General features: G+C 41.5%; 1 protein-coding gene across 15 annotated transcripts in view; it reads right to left on the minus strand.

The window, feature by feature from the left end:
* The window catches only part of NHSL1 (NHS like 1), a 183,027-nt gene that overhangs the window by 6,245 nt on the left and 162,056 nt on the right, over positions 1 to 14,726 (minus strand). For 10 of the 15 annotated variants that reach the window (XM_054062558.1, XM_054062563.1, XM_054062562.1 and 7 more), the window contains 2 exons: positions 11,984 to 12,115; positions 207 to 3,635 (listed from right to left, as the gene is read on the minus strand). In XM_054062558.1, the coding sequence (XP_053918533.1) occupies positions 207 to 3,635; positions 11,984 to 12,115 (3,561 nt within the window). The remainder of the gene's footprint in view (positions 1 to 206; positions 3,636 to 11,983; positions 12,116 to 14,726) is intronic. The other 5 variants (XM_054062559.1, XM_054062561.1, XM_054062564.1 and 2 more) reach the window with 3 other exon arrangements.

A 14,726-nucleotide genomic window follows, 5' to 3' on the forward strand; every position in this document is an offset into this window, starting at 1 on the left:
TCCATATCTGCCATAACGAGAAGTCAGAAAGAAATTTTAAGAAATTTCATAAAGTATTAATCTTATCCCTGCAACTTTCTTTAGGCTTTTAGCTTGAACTATCACAAGAGGCTCTTTTCTCTACAGAAGTCTACCTGAAAGTCCAGATTGCTATTCTCACTCCCCTACTGCTGCATCTCAAGAAGAGTCAGGGAAAAGAGACTCACCACTTTCACTTTCTTGAGAAACGTGCCCGTCAGCGTTACTGCCGCTGTCCTGGATGCTGCCTGAACTGATTCCTTCATCAAAAGCGGACTGCTCCTCCTGCCTGGGTTCTTCTTGAACTGGTGATGCAGCAGGCTGTACCACAAAGGCACTAGCTCCCACTGTCTCAGAGAAGGTGAATGCGGCAGCTCCTCCCTCAGGAACCAGGCTGCCAGAGTCCATCTCGTTAGAACTGAGTCCATCTGTAAGACAATTTCTCGCCTCCCCGCAGTGTGCAAGCACAGCGTCTGTCTCAGTTGGGTTTGATGTGCTTCTGACAGTATCACTCACTTCAGCTATTTTCTCCACTGTAGGATCTAACTGTGGAGGTGGTACAACAAGGTACAATTTGGGTTTCTTTGAAATAGGAGGTGGTTTCTTGCTTGGCAATACACCCTGAGTCTTGTTGGGAGATGCTGGTGACCCCTGAAGTGACATGCCAGAACGGAGGTCGTCACTCTGCACTGAAGAGTCAGGTGTGTCTTCAGTAGCTGTCCTCAGTGAATCGGTTTCAAAAGATTTGTTTAGACCTTCTGCACTTGCAGGCTTTTGATCAGTGTCAAGCGCAGTTATGTTATCGGAGAAAATAAGAGGAGAACCCCGAGCCAGTGTCTGAACCGAAATTTTAAATGAAGTGCTTTGAGTTTTCATTTCCTCTTCACCTAAGTTATTACTGGGTCTTAGTGAGAGAGATGGCTTTAGGGAAGACTGCAATGATGAATTTACAGTACCCTTTTCCTGAGAGACGGTTTCAGCAGCAGATTCAGGTGATGGTTCACCTTCTGTCACTTTTTTCACAGATCTCAGCTGCACCATTTGCAATGCTTTGGTAGTTACTAAGGGCATCACAGGTCTCAATGCATCTTGCTTGTTGAGTGGCTGTTTCATTGCACTGTAGCAAGAATCTTCCTGGTTATGTTTCTTAAAAGAATACTGTGAGCATATTGTTGCACTTTTCGTTAGTTTGGGATCAAGAGGTGGTGCTGGTGGTGGGACAGCTATGGGGAAAGTAGAAGGAGGAGGAACAGAGGAAGAAAATGAACTGATGGAGACTTCCTGCGGAAACCATGGGACAGTCTGGGTAAAGGAAGAATTGACATCAGCTTCTGGCGGAGGAGGGGGGAATGTAGGAGAGGCTGGCAATGGTGACAGATCCATGACTTCTGCTGGAGGAGGAGGAGGGGGAGAGGGAGGAGAAAGTTTGGGACAATGCAGAGGAGGTGTGGGAAGAGGAGGTGGTGGAGGAGGTGCATCAGAATCTGGAGGAGAGCTCAGCGTGGGGTCCAATTTCTTCACACTCACACTCCCTTCAGTAGATGTATTTGAAGAAAGAGAAGTGGAGGATGACGATGTGGAGACTGAAGACAGAAGAGAGGATTTCCTTTCAGGCACTTTAGGCTTCAGCTTGGATTTCCCATTTCCTGACGAAGAAGATTTTAAAAGTACAGGCACTGGAGTAAGTGCAGTGGGTGTATTGGACTGACTGGAGTACCCACTCGATGGTGATGTGACCCTGTGGGACTTCTCTGGAGAAGTGCTCTTTGGTTTGGCCAGTCCACTGGGCACTTGTGGCATAGAAGCCCTTGAACCATCACTGAACTGGCTGATGCTGTAATCACTGAGAGCAGACGATGTACTGACAGAATGGGTCACCGTGGATTTTACCTGGTCATCTGCTACTGCGGCATAGTCGCTGTAGTAACCCCACTGGTCAGCATACTCTGACTTTATGCTACTTGTTTCACTCTGAGAGGGAGTGACTGTGCAGATGGAGTATAGGTTTGGAGCAGTGGTGGAAATCATGCTGCTGCTTGCACTGACTGAGCTTTGGCTGCGGGAGCGCAACACCCAGGGATCCTCATAATCACTGCAGGGGCTCTGGGAAGGGGAGCTGCCATTTTTGCACTTGAGATTCAACTGCAGAGAATGCTGGAGGGTGGCAATGAGCGTTTCATCAAGTACCTGTCCATTGGACTGGGCTTTTTTCTTGGGCATCCTTCTGAGGGAGTCTGTTCTGGATGGTGGCAAAGGTGGCTTCTTTGCCTTTTTCAGAGAGATGTTTCTTGCAAGGGATTTGTCACCTTGGCCTAACTGGTCATCCTGATGTTTCTTCTCCTTTCCTTCAAAGACATTTATCACGCTGTCTCTGGAGTCCCCAAAACCATTACTACTATTGCATGGCATGTCTGACTTCAGTCCAGAGTCCTCATGCATGGAACTATAAAAACCATCATGGTCTACAGAATACAGAGAAGTAGAATCATCCCTGACTGAAGTCCTCTCCAGGCTGCTGCTGCTCAGGTTGCTACCAGGAGTGTGACAGTCCGGTGAGGTACAAACCACCTTGTGTGAAGGAGCCTCACTGTTTTCTGCAGACTTGTACAGCCAATGCTCTGTGTTGTGCCCCGCTGCTTGTGCTCGCTCCCCTGAACAGCTGGATTCACTCCTACCATCGCTGTCCTGGGAAGGGTTTGGTAAAGCAAGATTGTTCCTACAGCTGTAACTTACGCTCTGAGACCCAGCCTCTACATTTCCAGGAGTGCTAAGAGAGACAGCAGAGTCACCAAGAGAAAGCATCATGACAGTATTAGATGGGATGGTATCTGAAGTCTGAGAGTGACGTGTGGAACTGCTCTCACTCCAGTTTCCGCTTGATGAATGGTGATCTTCTTTCCCACTTACTGCACTGCTGGCAACAGGATTGTCTCTTGGCTTTGGGTAGGCAGCAGAGCTGGTAATTTTACTATCCAATGATCCAACACTTTGGGCAGTGTGAATAACGATAACTTCTGAGGAGGATGACAGCGTTGCATTGGGTATGATGCTGGTTGAGTAGGTGGCATGAGGAGAGACCACACATGCTGGGCTTGCAGACTTTTCACTATCATAGCTTCTCACCTCTTGAGACTTCGGCCTCAACAAGGTCCCTGTCATGGAATTATTTGTCAGATGTACAACACTATCATCCACTTGCAATTTACTTATCTGGTGGGGTAGAGCATCAGTGATGTCATCTGTCTGCCTGCAGATGCTCTGTGTCTGCTCTAGGGACTGCAGAGACACTCTTGCACCAGCCCGAGGCAAGCTATGAAAACCTATATCATTATTTTGTCGAGAAGCAAATATAACTGCAGCAGAATCACTCATCACTGACATGTTTCCAGACGAGCTAGAGAACTGAGACATCTGGGCTGCAATGCCTTGTCCTTTCTGTGCTCGTATTCTTCTCATTGAAGGGGGCACAACTTTAACTTCCTCCGTCTGGCAGCTGGTGTCCTTGGTTTCAGAGCGTTGCATAGCAGAGCGATAGCTGTCTAGTCTCCCTAGTGTGGAACAGTGATCTGGGACATACATTGAATGCCCTCGGAAATCACTTTGGCCCGTGCCAACTGCTGGAGTCAAAATAAAATAATTATTCCTTGAAGCACAAATTCACCTTTATCTTCTTACAAATTTAAAAACTAAAATACCCCCACCAAACTACTTGATACCCATGGTCTTGAAGGTTATGCCTTCGGAAAAGAATCTGCAACAATGCATTTTGCAGAGGCATCATGTCTTTTCTGCATTTCTCTTCCCTTTTTCCTTATTACCAGGAACCTTCTGCTTACAGAACTGTCTGTGTTCCTGCTGCATGAAATCCTCTGTTTATGACATGGTAATAATTTCCATAGTAATCAGTTATGTCAGAAACCAAGTAGCGCTGTTTGACTTCCAGTAGGAAGCAGCAGGAACAGACAAAAGCCTGAGAAATGTGAAGTGTGTTTCCATGCTAATGCCTCATGCAATAAAGAAAAGGGAAGGAAATCTAGAGACTAATGTGCATAATCAGTTCTGCTTTTTAAGAGCACTACATTTAGAAAAAAAAATTCAATGGACACAGACAGCTCTTCAGGTCTTGCAGTTCATCTGAAAGGAGGCCAATACTTTAAAATACGCATGGTTTTACCACAAATAATACATATGCTGTAACAGCATTTATACAAAGACATTATCCAACACTGCAAAGAAAATCATTAAATAACATATGCAACTATTTTCTATTTATCATAAAGGAAAAACTCCATCAAGAGGGGAAAAGAAACAGCTACTATTGATGGTCATCTCATCCTCAACATCATCAGGGAATAAAAAACAACTGAAGGCTTTTAAAATGAAGTAATAATCATATATTGGCATAAAAAAAAAAAAAAACCTTTGAAGACAAGGGAAAACAGTTTAGTTTGAAATATAGTTATGACTGGGTCAGTAGAAAGGACTCAGGTTCTTATAAATTGACACTTTTATCGGTAGCTGCCTTTTAAAAGCACAAACCAGAGGACTGCTTTAAAATTGGTCTGTGTAAGGCTGTTGCTTTTCAATTCAGTTGCACTACTGTATAAATAGCAGACACAAGAGACAGGCATGCTGCTGGAGATGTCTGTAAGTATGGTGTATATATCACTGCTGGGGAAAACCAGTTATTTCGAGTCTCTCTGCCTTAAAGCTATTCTCAGAAGCATGCCTGATAGGGTTGTTCTTTCATATTTACTATATGGAGCTAGATCAAGAGAATAGGTATTCTTATCATGCAGCTTTAAACACTACTTAACGGACATATAATTATCCTTATCCTTGGCAGGCACATAGGATAAGGAAAAGAGGGCTCTGAAAAGGCTACAGTGAAAGCAGCACACACAAAAAGATTGTTTACTTCTTTTCTCCAGGCACATAAGTAGTCTTTTAGCAGCTTGAAGCCTATTTAATTTGCTTTGTGTAGATTCTCTTGCTATCATGAAAACGTAGACTCTTTCTGCTTCTGGTAGAGGTTTGCAGCAAAACTAAATACTAGGATACTGGCAAACATTCTGGATAATCTAATATGAGATACTGTCAGAAGTCAGAACAGATGGAATATTGCAGCCAGTCAAGAGACGTATCTGCATATTCTGTATACAGTTCTTAGTAACTGCACAGTAAGAAAAATAATTTAATTTTGTTTTCCACATGTACCTTTTCAATAGAATCAGGTTAAGAGCTAGAAAAACATTCAAGTAGACATTGTGAATGTTTCTGGAACCATGACATCTCTGATAACAACTGTCAGCCAATTAAAAATAGCCAGTAAAAAAAATCTGCATAGTAGGTTATATAAATAACCAAAGAGATGGGGTGTTTTTCTTCCTACTACTATGAAATGTACACACACACAAACACACGAGCCAGAGGATGCAGCTTGCAGAGAATGAAGCTATTGTCACTACAGCAAGTATCTAACACCGTCACATACTGACCTGTGTCTTCAGTATGCAATATGTTTTTATGCACAAAGAAAGCTAAATGCACTCCACTTCACAAGCAGCGCAATGCACATGGATACTTTATGCTTGTTTAAAACGTTACTGCCAGGGAAGGTATATGGCAAAACAGGACAGCACTGGACTTGCTAAGCTCCCCCTCTTGCAAAACCAGCAGTGTCACAGTGCATTATTGGGACATACTGTTCACTGCAAATGCACAGCGATGCTTTAAAACATCTGAGATAGATACAAAATTAAACCTTGGTGCTCTGCCTAAGATACTAAATGAGAGTGGCCAAGGACCCTTCTTATGTCAATCCAAGCTAAGCTCTTTTCTGGCAAGGATGGCTGTACCAAAATGCCTTGGGGAGCAGCTCCGGCCCTACCCCTTGGCAGCCATGCTCAGACAGAGCCTGGGAGACTGCTGGCTGGCCCAGGCCAAAGCAGTGCCATAGGAGCGTGCTAACAAAGGGGCAGCATAAACAACTGCAGGATGCTGTTGAGCATTAGTGCTAACTCCGTGTTTGTCATTAAAACAGATGTAACTTAGGGTTCAGTCTAATATGCTCATGGAAATGGCATAAATTGAGTCAACATCTTTGCAACCTCCATATTGCAGGGAAGCCTATCAGGGCAGGTCTTTGCACCAGTGCAAGGCCTCCTGTAGCTGGACTAGTTCAGAGCCGAAATGAACCCAGAGTTCTGAGAGGGCGTGTCAGGTCAGCCCCAGAAATATAAACCACAGGGCTATATCCTTCAATCATTATATGGTATATGGTATATGGTTAGGGAAGGGTCTTTTCATGGTTGTTCCTATTACAAGAATACAAATTTGAGGTTTTAAATATTTTTTTAGAAATGCAGCATGTTCTGAAATTATTTCAGCTCTGGTTTTGGCTTTATGTATATGCACAATCTCATGCAAAGCTGTGAGGATCTACTTGTCCTTTATAATACAGCAATTAATCTTTTTACAGTTCTGTTTCCTGAAGAGAGACAACAGAAATCTGCAGGGAAAGTGGTTAAAAAAAAAAATCAAGCAAAGGAATATTTAAGATTCAGATATTCTCTTAAAATGTTGAGGATTTTAAGATTTTAGTGGAATTCAGAGGAAGGTGGCAACTTACAAATGCACCATAAACCTCTCACTGGCTTCCAGAATAACCTTGAAGGTTTTCAAGAATCTTTAAAATCAAAGCTTCTTTATTGGTATTGCAGCTAGAAGATCAACAGTCCAATTCTAAGGGATAGTTCAAACCTTTAATTGACTATTACACTGAAAATGCTATGTTTTTTCAGAAAACTTCTAATTAAGTAATAGCAGTCAGGAGTTACAAGATTCCTGCAACACCAAAATTCTAGAACTGAATCAGGGCTTTTAAAGAACACCATCCACAAGTCCATCTAGTTGCAGGCACAATGTCTGTGCAGACAGCAGCAAAAAACACTGCAAAACTGGACAGCAGGTTACAGATGCTGAATGTTAGGAAGTCTGAAGTGGCTGCTGTTTGGTGGTATGATAAATGTGGCTGAAAGTAATTCATAATCATCTTGTCTGCATTTTATATTATCCTAGGTTCGTGAGCCTAGCAGTCAGTGCTATGTCTACCATTGGAGATCTGGAACTACGCTCTTTTCTTCTTTATTATCCTACTTCTTGCTGTGCTGAAAATATCTCTTATGGCAAATGTTCTTCTCTAATTCACGTGTTCAGTGTAGACTCCAGCAGCAACTAAAGAAAACCTACTATCTGGAAGAAGTGACACATGCAGTGTATTTAACATTTCTTGCATGGAAGCGCAGAGAAGAGGTTCAAATGAATACCTTAGTGCCAAGAGCTTGGTCCAAGATAGGCATATATAGGTTACAACAGTTTTCCTTGACTGTGGTAGGTAGTGGTACTGCTCATTAGAGATGACAGGGACTGCAAACTTGATGGAAAAAAGAAAGTGTCTACATGTAAACCCTAGCTACTAGAAGACTCCCTGTCTCCGTGTGACTCTGGCTGGTCTTGCAGCATCAGCAACTTGCTGCAGAGACTGGGCAGAAAGGCCCTCTGCCTTGAAATGAGTGCAGAAAACAGAGAATTTGAGAGGATAAAAATGTGTGTTGATATTACAAAGAACATGGTTATTTCAACTACTGAAAGCCAAAAGACAACAGAGTCTTTCTGTTTGATTAAAGAGAAGCAACATGTCTAGCAGAAAAAGAAGAAATCAAAAGGTGAAAAACTTCAAGACGGTTTCCTCTCTCTTCCCCCATAGTGAGGCATGTTTATTTGGAAGATGAACTATGGTGGAACCTATACCCCAGTCTGTGACTTGCCCCTCCTGCAAGACAGGGAGGGAGTTTGGGACACCAAAAGCTGTCTATCGGTACCTAGGACTGCACCGGTGCACAGCCCGGGAGAAACACTCACAACCATATAACTTCACAAAAAGAAAGTTAGTCTAAGCCAGACCCTAGAGCACTGACACAGAGGAGGGACCATGGAAACATGAAGGCATTTTCTGCCTTCATTTCATGTGAACAGTTGGAATGCGTGGAGGAAGCTAAAGACAACCAAGAGCCAAGAAATGAGCAAGGCCTGGAACAGGTTTTCCCAGAGAGCCCCTTATTTCTATCAAACTTCTTTTTGGGAATCACCATCTTGCCTGAGGTTAGAATACCAGTTTGCCTTATAAGGTACCTTCTAAAGATGACAGGTATAAAGTGATGGATAATGGCAACACAGAGCAGAGAAACTGAAAGAACAGAAACTTGAAATAAAACACCATCTCCAAGCTTCTTGCCCTTTCTGTAGTTTTGATCAAACACTGACTCCATTAAGCATATATATAATTATGTTCTATAAGACAATGAAGGTAATTCAGAGGTATGCAAAACCTATCTTTTCATTGCTGGGTTTGGCACAGAGAGAAACATGTTGCCTCCTCCTCTTGCTTTGCTGTTGCTCTGTTAAACAGTACTGAGAGGGTCCTCCTATTAAAAAATAACTGTTCCTTAAATAACTGACATCTCTAAGCTGGTAGGCATCACATATTCTGTCTTAGAATCCCATCTATCACATCACATTTTATTTATGCAGCCTTTTTTATGTATTAAGTGTCCGGGCTACACAGAGAGACTGGTTCATCACTGGAAGACACCTGTGAAAACACAGCAGTATTACAGTGCTTAAAAGTAAATTGTTTAAAGATATTTCAGCACACGCCTCAAGGGTGTAGTTAATGATTCCTTTCAGTATGTTTGGGTAAATTCTACAAGGGTATCACAGTCGCTGACCTCAGGCCAGTAATCAGCGCAAGCCTTCTCTTCTGTTTGCACTTTTTTGTTCCAAAGGAGCAAAAGCAGCCGGGGAGAACCCCAGCAGCTTGGCCTGGCAGAAGCTCTTCCAGGTTCTCTTGCATGAAATGAAAATAGTCAATCTTGGTTGAAGCTTTGAGGTTCTCTCAAGTTTCTGCTTCCTTCTGAAGGATAAACAAGAGGTAAGAAGAATCTCCTATATGTGGTTGTTATTCAGCCTGCACAGAGCAACTTTGGTGTATCAAGGGATTTTCATCTTTGTGTAAACATTATAGCCATTCACAGCAATGCTTTAGGGCAGAAACAAAGAGATTTACTCAGCTGAAACCACAGGGAGAATGTCAATATGCACAATGCAATGGCTTGATTTGGAGTTTAGTCCAGATCCTTGTTCTGATCAAATGAACTGTAGAATGTTTTAAAACAACTTGTTGTTTGTTTTGGGACAGTGTAAGGGAAATAGGGAACAGAGAGCTACAGAAATATTTTGGGAATGACAGGGAGAAAAGACAGAGAGAGCGCAGAATAAGGATGGAGGAGACTTAATTTATTCCCAGCCTTGCCAGCTGCCTGGTGGGCGACTTCACTGCAGCATGCCTTGTTTCCCCATCTGTAAGATGGAGACACTGATAACTGCTCTTTTTTTGAGCACACTTTGTGTTTTAGTGATGGAAAGCAATACACTAACAGGATGAGCATTGCCATCACAGTTTTCCTGGCATATATTTTGCTGTCCGGATGGCATACCACCACCATGGAAGCAACATGAAGCTCCTCAGACAACGTTGATGGTAGGGCAGATGGCTAAAGCCCTATGCGCCTGCTGATTGTGGGCCAGGGAACTGTCCTGAGTGAGCTCCTACAGTGAAATACTGACAGACCTGAAATTTCCAGAACTTAAAACAGGAGCCAAGGAAAACCTTCAACCAGTTCAACATGAAATGTGCTCAGTACAGCAATGAAAGACTGAAATCAATGCCATAAAACCTGTCACCTTTGGCAAACAGACTGGCAAAAGTCACAAACTTCTTTAATTGAAGAATTCTTTTAAAGACGGATGCCAACTGCATTCTCAGTTTATTCCACCAGGTAAACTATAGTTAATGTTTTTTTAAAAACATTAAACATCTATCTGAAATGTTCACAAATGTAACCCCAAAGTTTTGCAAATACTGCCAGCAGGAAGCATGTCATTTCAAAATATACATGCCTGAAAGAATGTCAGGTACCCCAGCAAGTGACAAATAGTAGTTTGGAACAAAACATTCTGCTTTGCTCTGCTTTTCTCTGCCCTAGAGGTAGCTCTTACATATATCAAAGATACTTTCCGTTAAAAACTATGACCCTAGTATGCATGTCATTTTTCAGAATACCACACTAGACTCAAGACCACTGTAACAACTTTGAAAATAAAAAGTTTAAGTGCAAAGTAATTTAGTTTAAAATGGAAAAAGAGAAAGTAAGAAGTATCCATCCTGAACAGATGAGAGAGGATGAAAGTTGTCTCTGCTACTCCTCAAACCAGCTGTAACCATGGTATCTGAGGGCTTAGCCCTAGAGAGACCTAAAACAGGAGAAAGGAATCTTTTGTTAAGAATAATTCAATATGAAGTTTTGTGTAGCTTTGTTTCCAGCTTTCATCTTTCTTTGGTTAGAACAGATGTGCTTTATTTTATTTAAATTTCAAGCTTGCTTATAGTTAACTGCAAGGCTGATAAATGTGTCGTTCTCTCAGGAAATAATTTCAAACTTCAACCTCCAGGAGGACTCCACGTCTGGAAAGTGTCTCCTGCCACATAGCAAGGCTCACTATGGACAGTGAAGAGGAAGGAATGGAACCTAGGCTAAGAGAAGAAGCTCCTTAAGAAACACACAAAACAGCACCCATTCCACAAGAAGAGATGGACAAAGACACCTGACAGCTTCAGACAAGTCTCAGTCCAGAGCAGCAGTTCTTCTTGTGAGATCCATAAGTAATGAAATTTAAAGCTGCCTAACTTTAGCTGACCTAACAGCACTAGGGCAAGTAATTTTTCATTCTTGAGCCAGAGGATTCACATTTCAAGGCACTGTTTCATTATAGATGCTGAAGGAGCACAGTTCCACTCTCAAACTGTACTTCATGTACCTGCTTGTTTCCTGGCTTTCTCTGTGCCTGGTTCTCTAGCTCATTTCAAACCCATCCAGACAAGTTAGATACTTTTGCTCCTGTTCTGAAAAATCTAAACAAGAACCAAGATTTGAAAGTATAATTTAAAAAGAAAGAGGTGCAAAATTCAAGGCCAAACTTACTGGAATTGTCAGCATATGAGGTGATTCCACACATAAAGTACCTAAAATTATTTTCTGCCAGACTATTCTAAAGAACATTCTTCCTCTACTCCAAAAAAGGGAGGGGGAGGATGACACAATTTTATCTGTGAAGTTATTATTTGGGAAAAACTGAAATATCTTTTTAAAAAATAAATAAGAATGACCAGAGAATTCTGCCAAAAAAGTGTCTGAAAGGTCTGCCAACATTCAGACTGCTTCATCAGCCTTGAAGATCATGTATGTTACTAATCGTGAAAGAGAACAGCCTAAGGTAGTGTAAACGTGATTGAGTAGGCATTTTTCCTTTGGAATACATGCAATAGATAATAAAATAAGCCCATGTAAATTATTTCCAATCAACTAACACTGCTGCTTAAGGGTTTGCCAATTAGATTGAATCTGAACTGGAAAATATACAGGGTTTTCACTGTTGATACAACTCTTGGCATATTCAGGAAGGCATCCATGAATTGTTTTACTCCAGTGCGTAATTATTTGCAAGCCAAAATGCCTGCCCACTTCAGTTTTGCTTTAGTGAAAATCCTGAGGGAGTGGACCGAGTCTCCAGAAAGCATTAAAGATCAGAAACCTTGCATCCCTGCAGATTTCCATTGTACTAGCGCATCATTTCCCAGATACCTTGCTCCCTTCAACAGATGGAAGTCACCAGACAAAAGGCCCTAATTCCCAGATGCCCGGTGGCAAGGAGGCACACACATATTTGGAACTGTAATAGGCTATCAGACTGTATTGGTTTCATGAGCACTGATAATGTTATTAGTCGAGTAACGATAAGCAGTGACAATGAACAGTGTATGGAATACAGTTCTGATGAGCCATACCTAGCTCCTTTTGTATGTTGTCAGGGATTCCTGTAATAGTCTTTCTCCTTTTGACTTTCTTCGGCCGTCTTACCACCGTGTCAGTGTAAATTAGAGACCGCCGAATGCTGGCCTGGCGGTCGAAATTCTCCCCTAATACATGGTAGAACAAGCAAAGCAACATTACTTCCAAGCACGCTGACATCATGCACTTTCTTCCACTAGTTTTGTTGTAGGAATGGAAAAAAAGGCATTAATAAATGATGTTAGCTTTGTCCTACAATGAAGATATACACTGAAGGAAGATACGGCACATCGTCACACTAAGGCTTTATACACACATATCTATTATGCAGTACTGCAGCTTTTAAAAGGAATTTTGAGTTTGAGCCCAGTTCAGATCTGATGAGGGCAGATTCAATTCTACAAGTGAACAGAATCCTTGCTTTAAATTGGCCCTTTTTGCTTTTTTTGTGTGTGGTTTTGTTGTTCTATTTTAAAGTAATGTGCTAAAGAAAAAGCAAGTCTGTTCATGAAAATGAAAGATCACAACGGTTCATACAGGAACAGACACTGCTGCTGGCAACAGCTCTTGCAATGTCTTTGCACAGCTCCATCATTAAATCACACAAGACACATTTTTTCATTCCAAGTTGCTCTGAACCTGTCAAGTTTTCTTGACATTTCTTGTGGTGATCTTTTAACATGAATACAAATAAGTACTACGGAGCATGCAGAGATCAAACTGATCTTGCGGTCTCATAAATATTTCAATCAGAGTGAAAGCTACTTAAAATTGAAACTTTATAAATGATTATAAAAACATACAATGACCAAGAGCTGAAAAAATGTGTTAAGTGCACATCACCAGACAAAGCCTTATGATGACCACGTGCTGTATCTTAATGGGACCCAGAAGCACCACTATCATTAAGCAGCTTCTCCTTAGCAGTTCACTTGTGTTTAGAGGTTTATAATTTGGCCTTTTTACTAGTAGCAAGATAAAACTTGCCCTATAGATTGGGAGCTGAGTTAACTGTCACTTCTAAATATTTTTAATGACTATCCCCCATAACTAACACGTAACTTACATCTTTAGAAGTTAAAGCATTTTGAAGCTCTGTCCTCTAGATGACCCATTTAAAACTTAAATGCAGGAAAAAACTTGACATATGCATATGTGTTTTTTGCCTTGTACGCTTTTTTGGAAAATTGATGACCAAATTATTTACCTCTAAAAAGTGATTAATGCACAGTAACTAATACGTCATAAACATTATCCCTGGCTGACTGCACATCATTATGATGTGTGTCATGCAAACAGCACAGAAAATCTCATTACCGCTATAAAAGTTAAAGATACAGTCATATGTGAAGTGTAACACACGGACTTGTGAAAATGCAAGAGGAAAAAATGTAGCAGTTTCATTCACCATATTGTAAATATAAAGACTCTGACTCTGTTTGACTGGAGCCTTGTGCTCTCATGAGCCACACTGGCACTAAGCGGAATCCTTGCAGCTACAAAGTGCCAGTTTTATCCAAGTTTTGGATTGATTGAAGTTAGGGCAGATTAAGGGAGGAGGAAATCCATGTAATGTGTAACTTTAGAGCTATGGATTCCCTGGCTTGAGTCCTGAAATATTCAGATAAAATGACTACCCACCATCTGGGGCACTACCACTGTTAGGATGTCGGGACCCTTATGGGGTCAGGGTGAGGACCATTAGGTAGCCCCGCTATGCAGGATAATAATTCTAGCCACATTATAACAAATCCAAATAATTTGAAGGAGAAAGTTTTTAATCTCTAAACACATCTTTATCCAGTCAAAGGCCAATAATTACATCTGAGATGGTGACCTGCAAGGAAATTAACAGAGCTTTGAATGCCCTGGAATAAAATGTAAATCATAAGTAGGAGGTGCAAACATGGAGAGAGTCTTTTTACATGAAGCCTCAGACAGCACAAACAAGATGACCATGGGGAAATGTTACTGTGTCAGCTGACCCCCAGTAACGTCTTCCCCTAAGCTACTGAAGAGCTAACTCAACCAATCCATCTTCAATGGCTCTTGATATATAAAGGCATTTTCAAAGCCACTGTGCAAATTTGTAGCATTTCAAAGTAGCAGCTTCAATAAATTCCAACAAACAAAATTGGAACATCTCAGGGTTTTTTTCCTTTCTTCATTTTCTTTTTAAGAAAATATCAATGTTAACAATGAATATATTTTGCAGATTTAGGGATACTTTTCTCCTTCTGTTACAGGTTTGCAACAAATTACCTGGGCATTCCTTATAGGGTATTCTAGTTTCCCCTCACACAGTTTGCTCAGTTTCCTTGGATTCACTGAAAACATTTAAGTATGTGCTTAAATCTTACTGAAGTCAGTCAAGCTGGACTAAAGCAAATGCTTAAATGTTTTAGGCGATCCAGCCTGGCACTGATCACTTCTACCACCACCACGCTCCTACATCTGGAAAGAAAGTTAGTTCTGGAAAACCCATGAAAGCAGACACCATTAAACATCTTTTGACCCCCAGGATATGTAAAAGCAAAGACTGGCCACCACTGAAAATTCAGCCCAGTTCCTTCCAGACCAGAATAAGCTCAGCCCAGGGACTCCAAAAGACTGAAACTGCTTCCAAATCTGGATGCCTAATCAGCAGCTTGTCAGCCTAATGCAATGCCCTGGCACCTTCAAGCTATCCAACAGATTTTTACTACTACTGTATTAGTTGCAATCTGTTCACCAAGGAGC

This window comes from Cuculus canorus, chromosome 3 (assembly GCF_017976375.1).
Source record: "Cuculus canorus isolate bCucCan1 chromosome 3, bCucCan1.pri, whole genome shotgun sequence".
Classification (NCBI taxonomy): domain Eukaryota; kingdom Metazoa; phylum Chordata; class Aves; order Cuculiformes; family Cuculidae; genus Cuculus; species Cuculus canorus.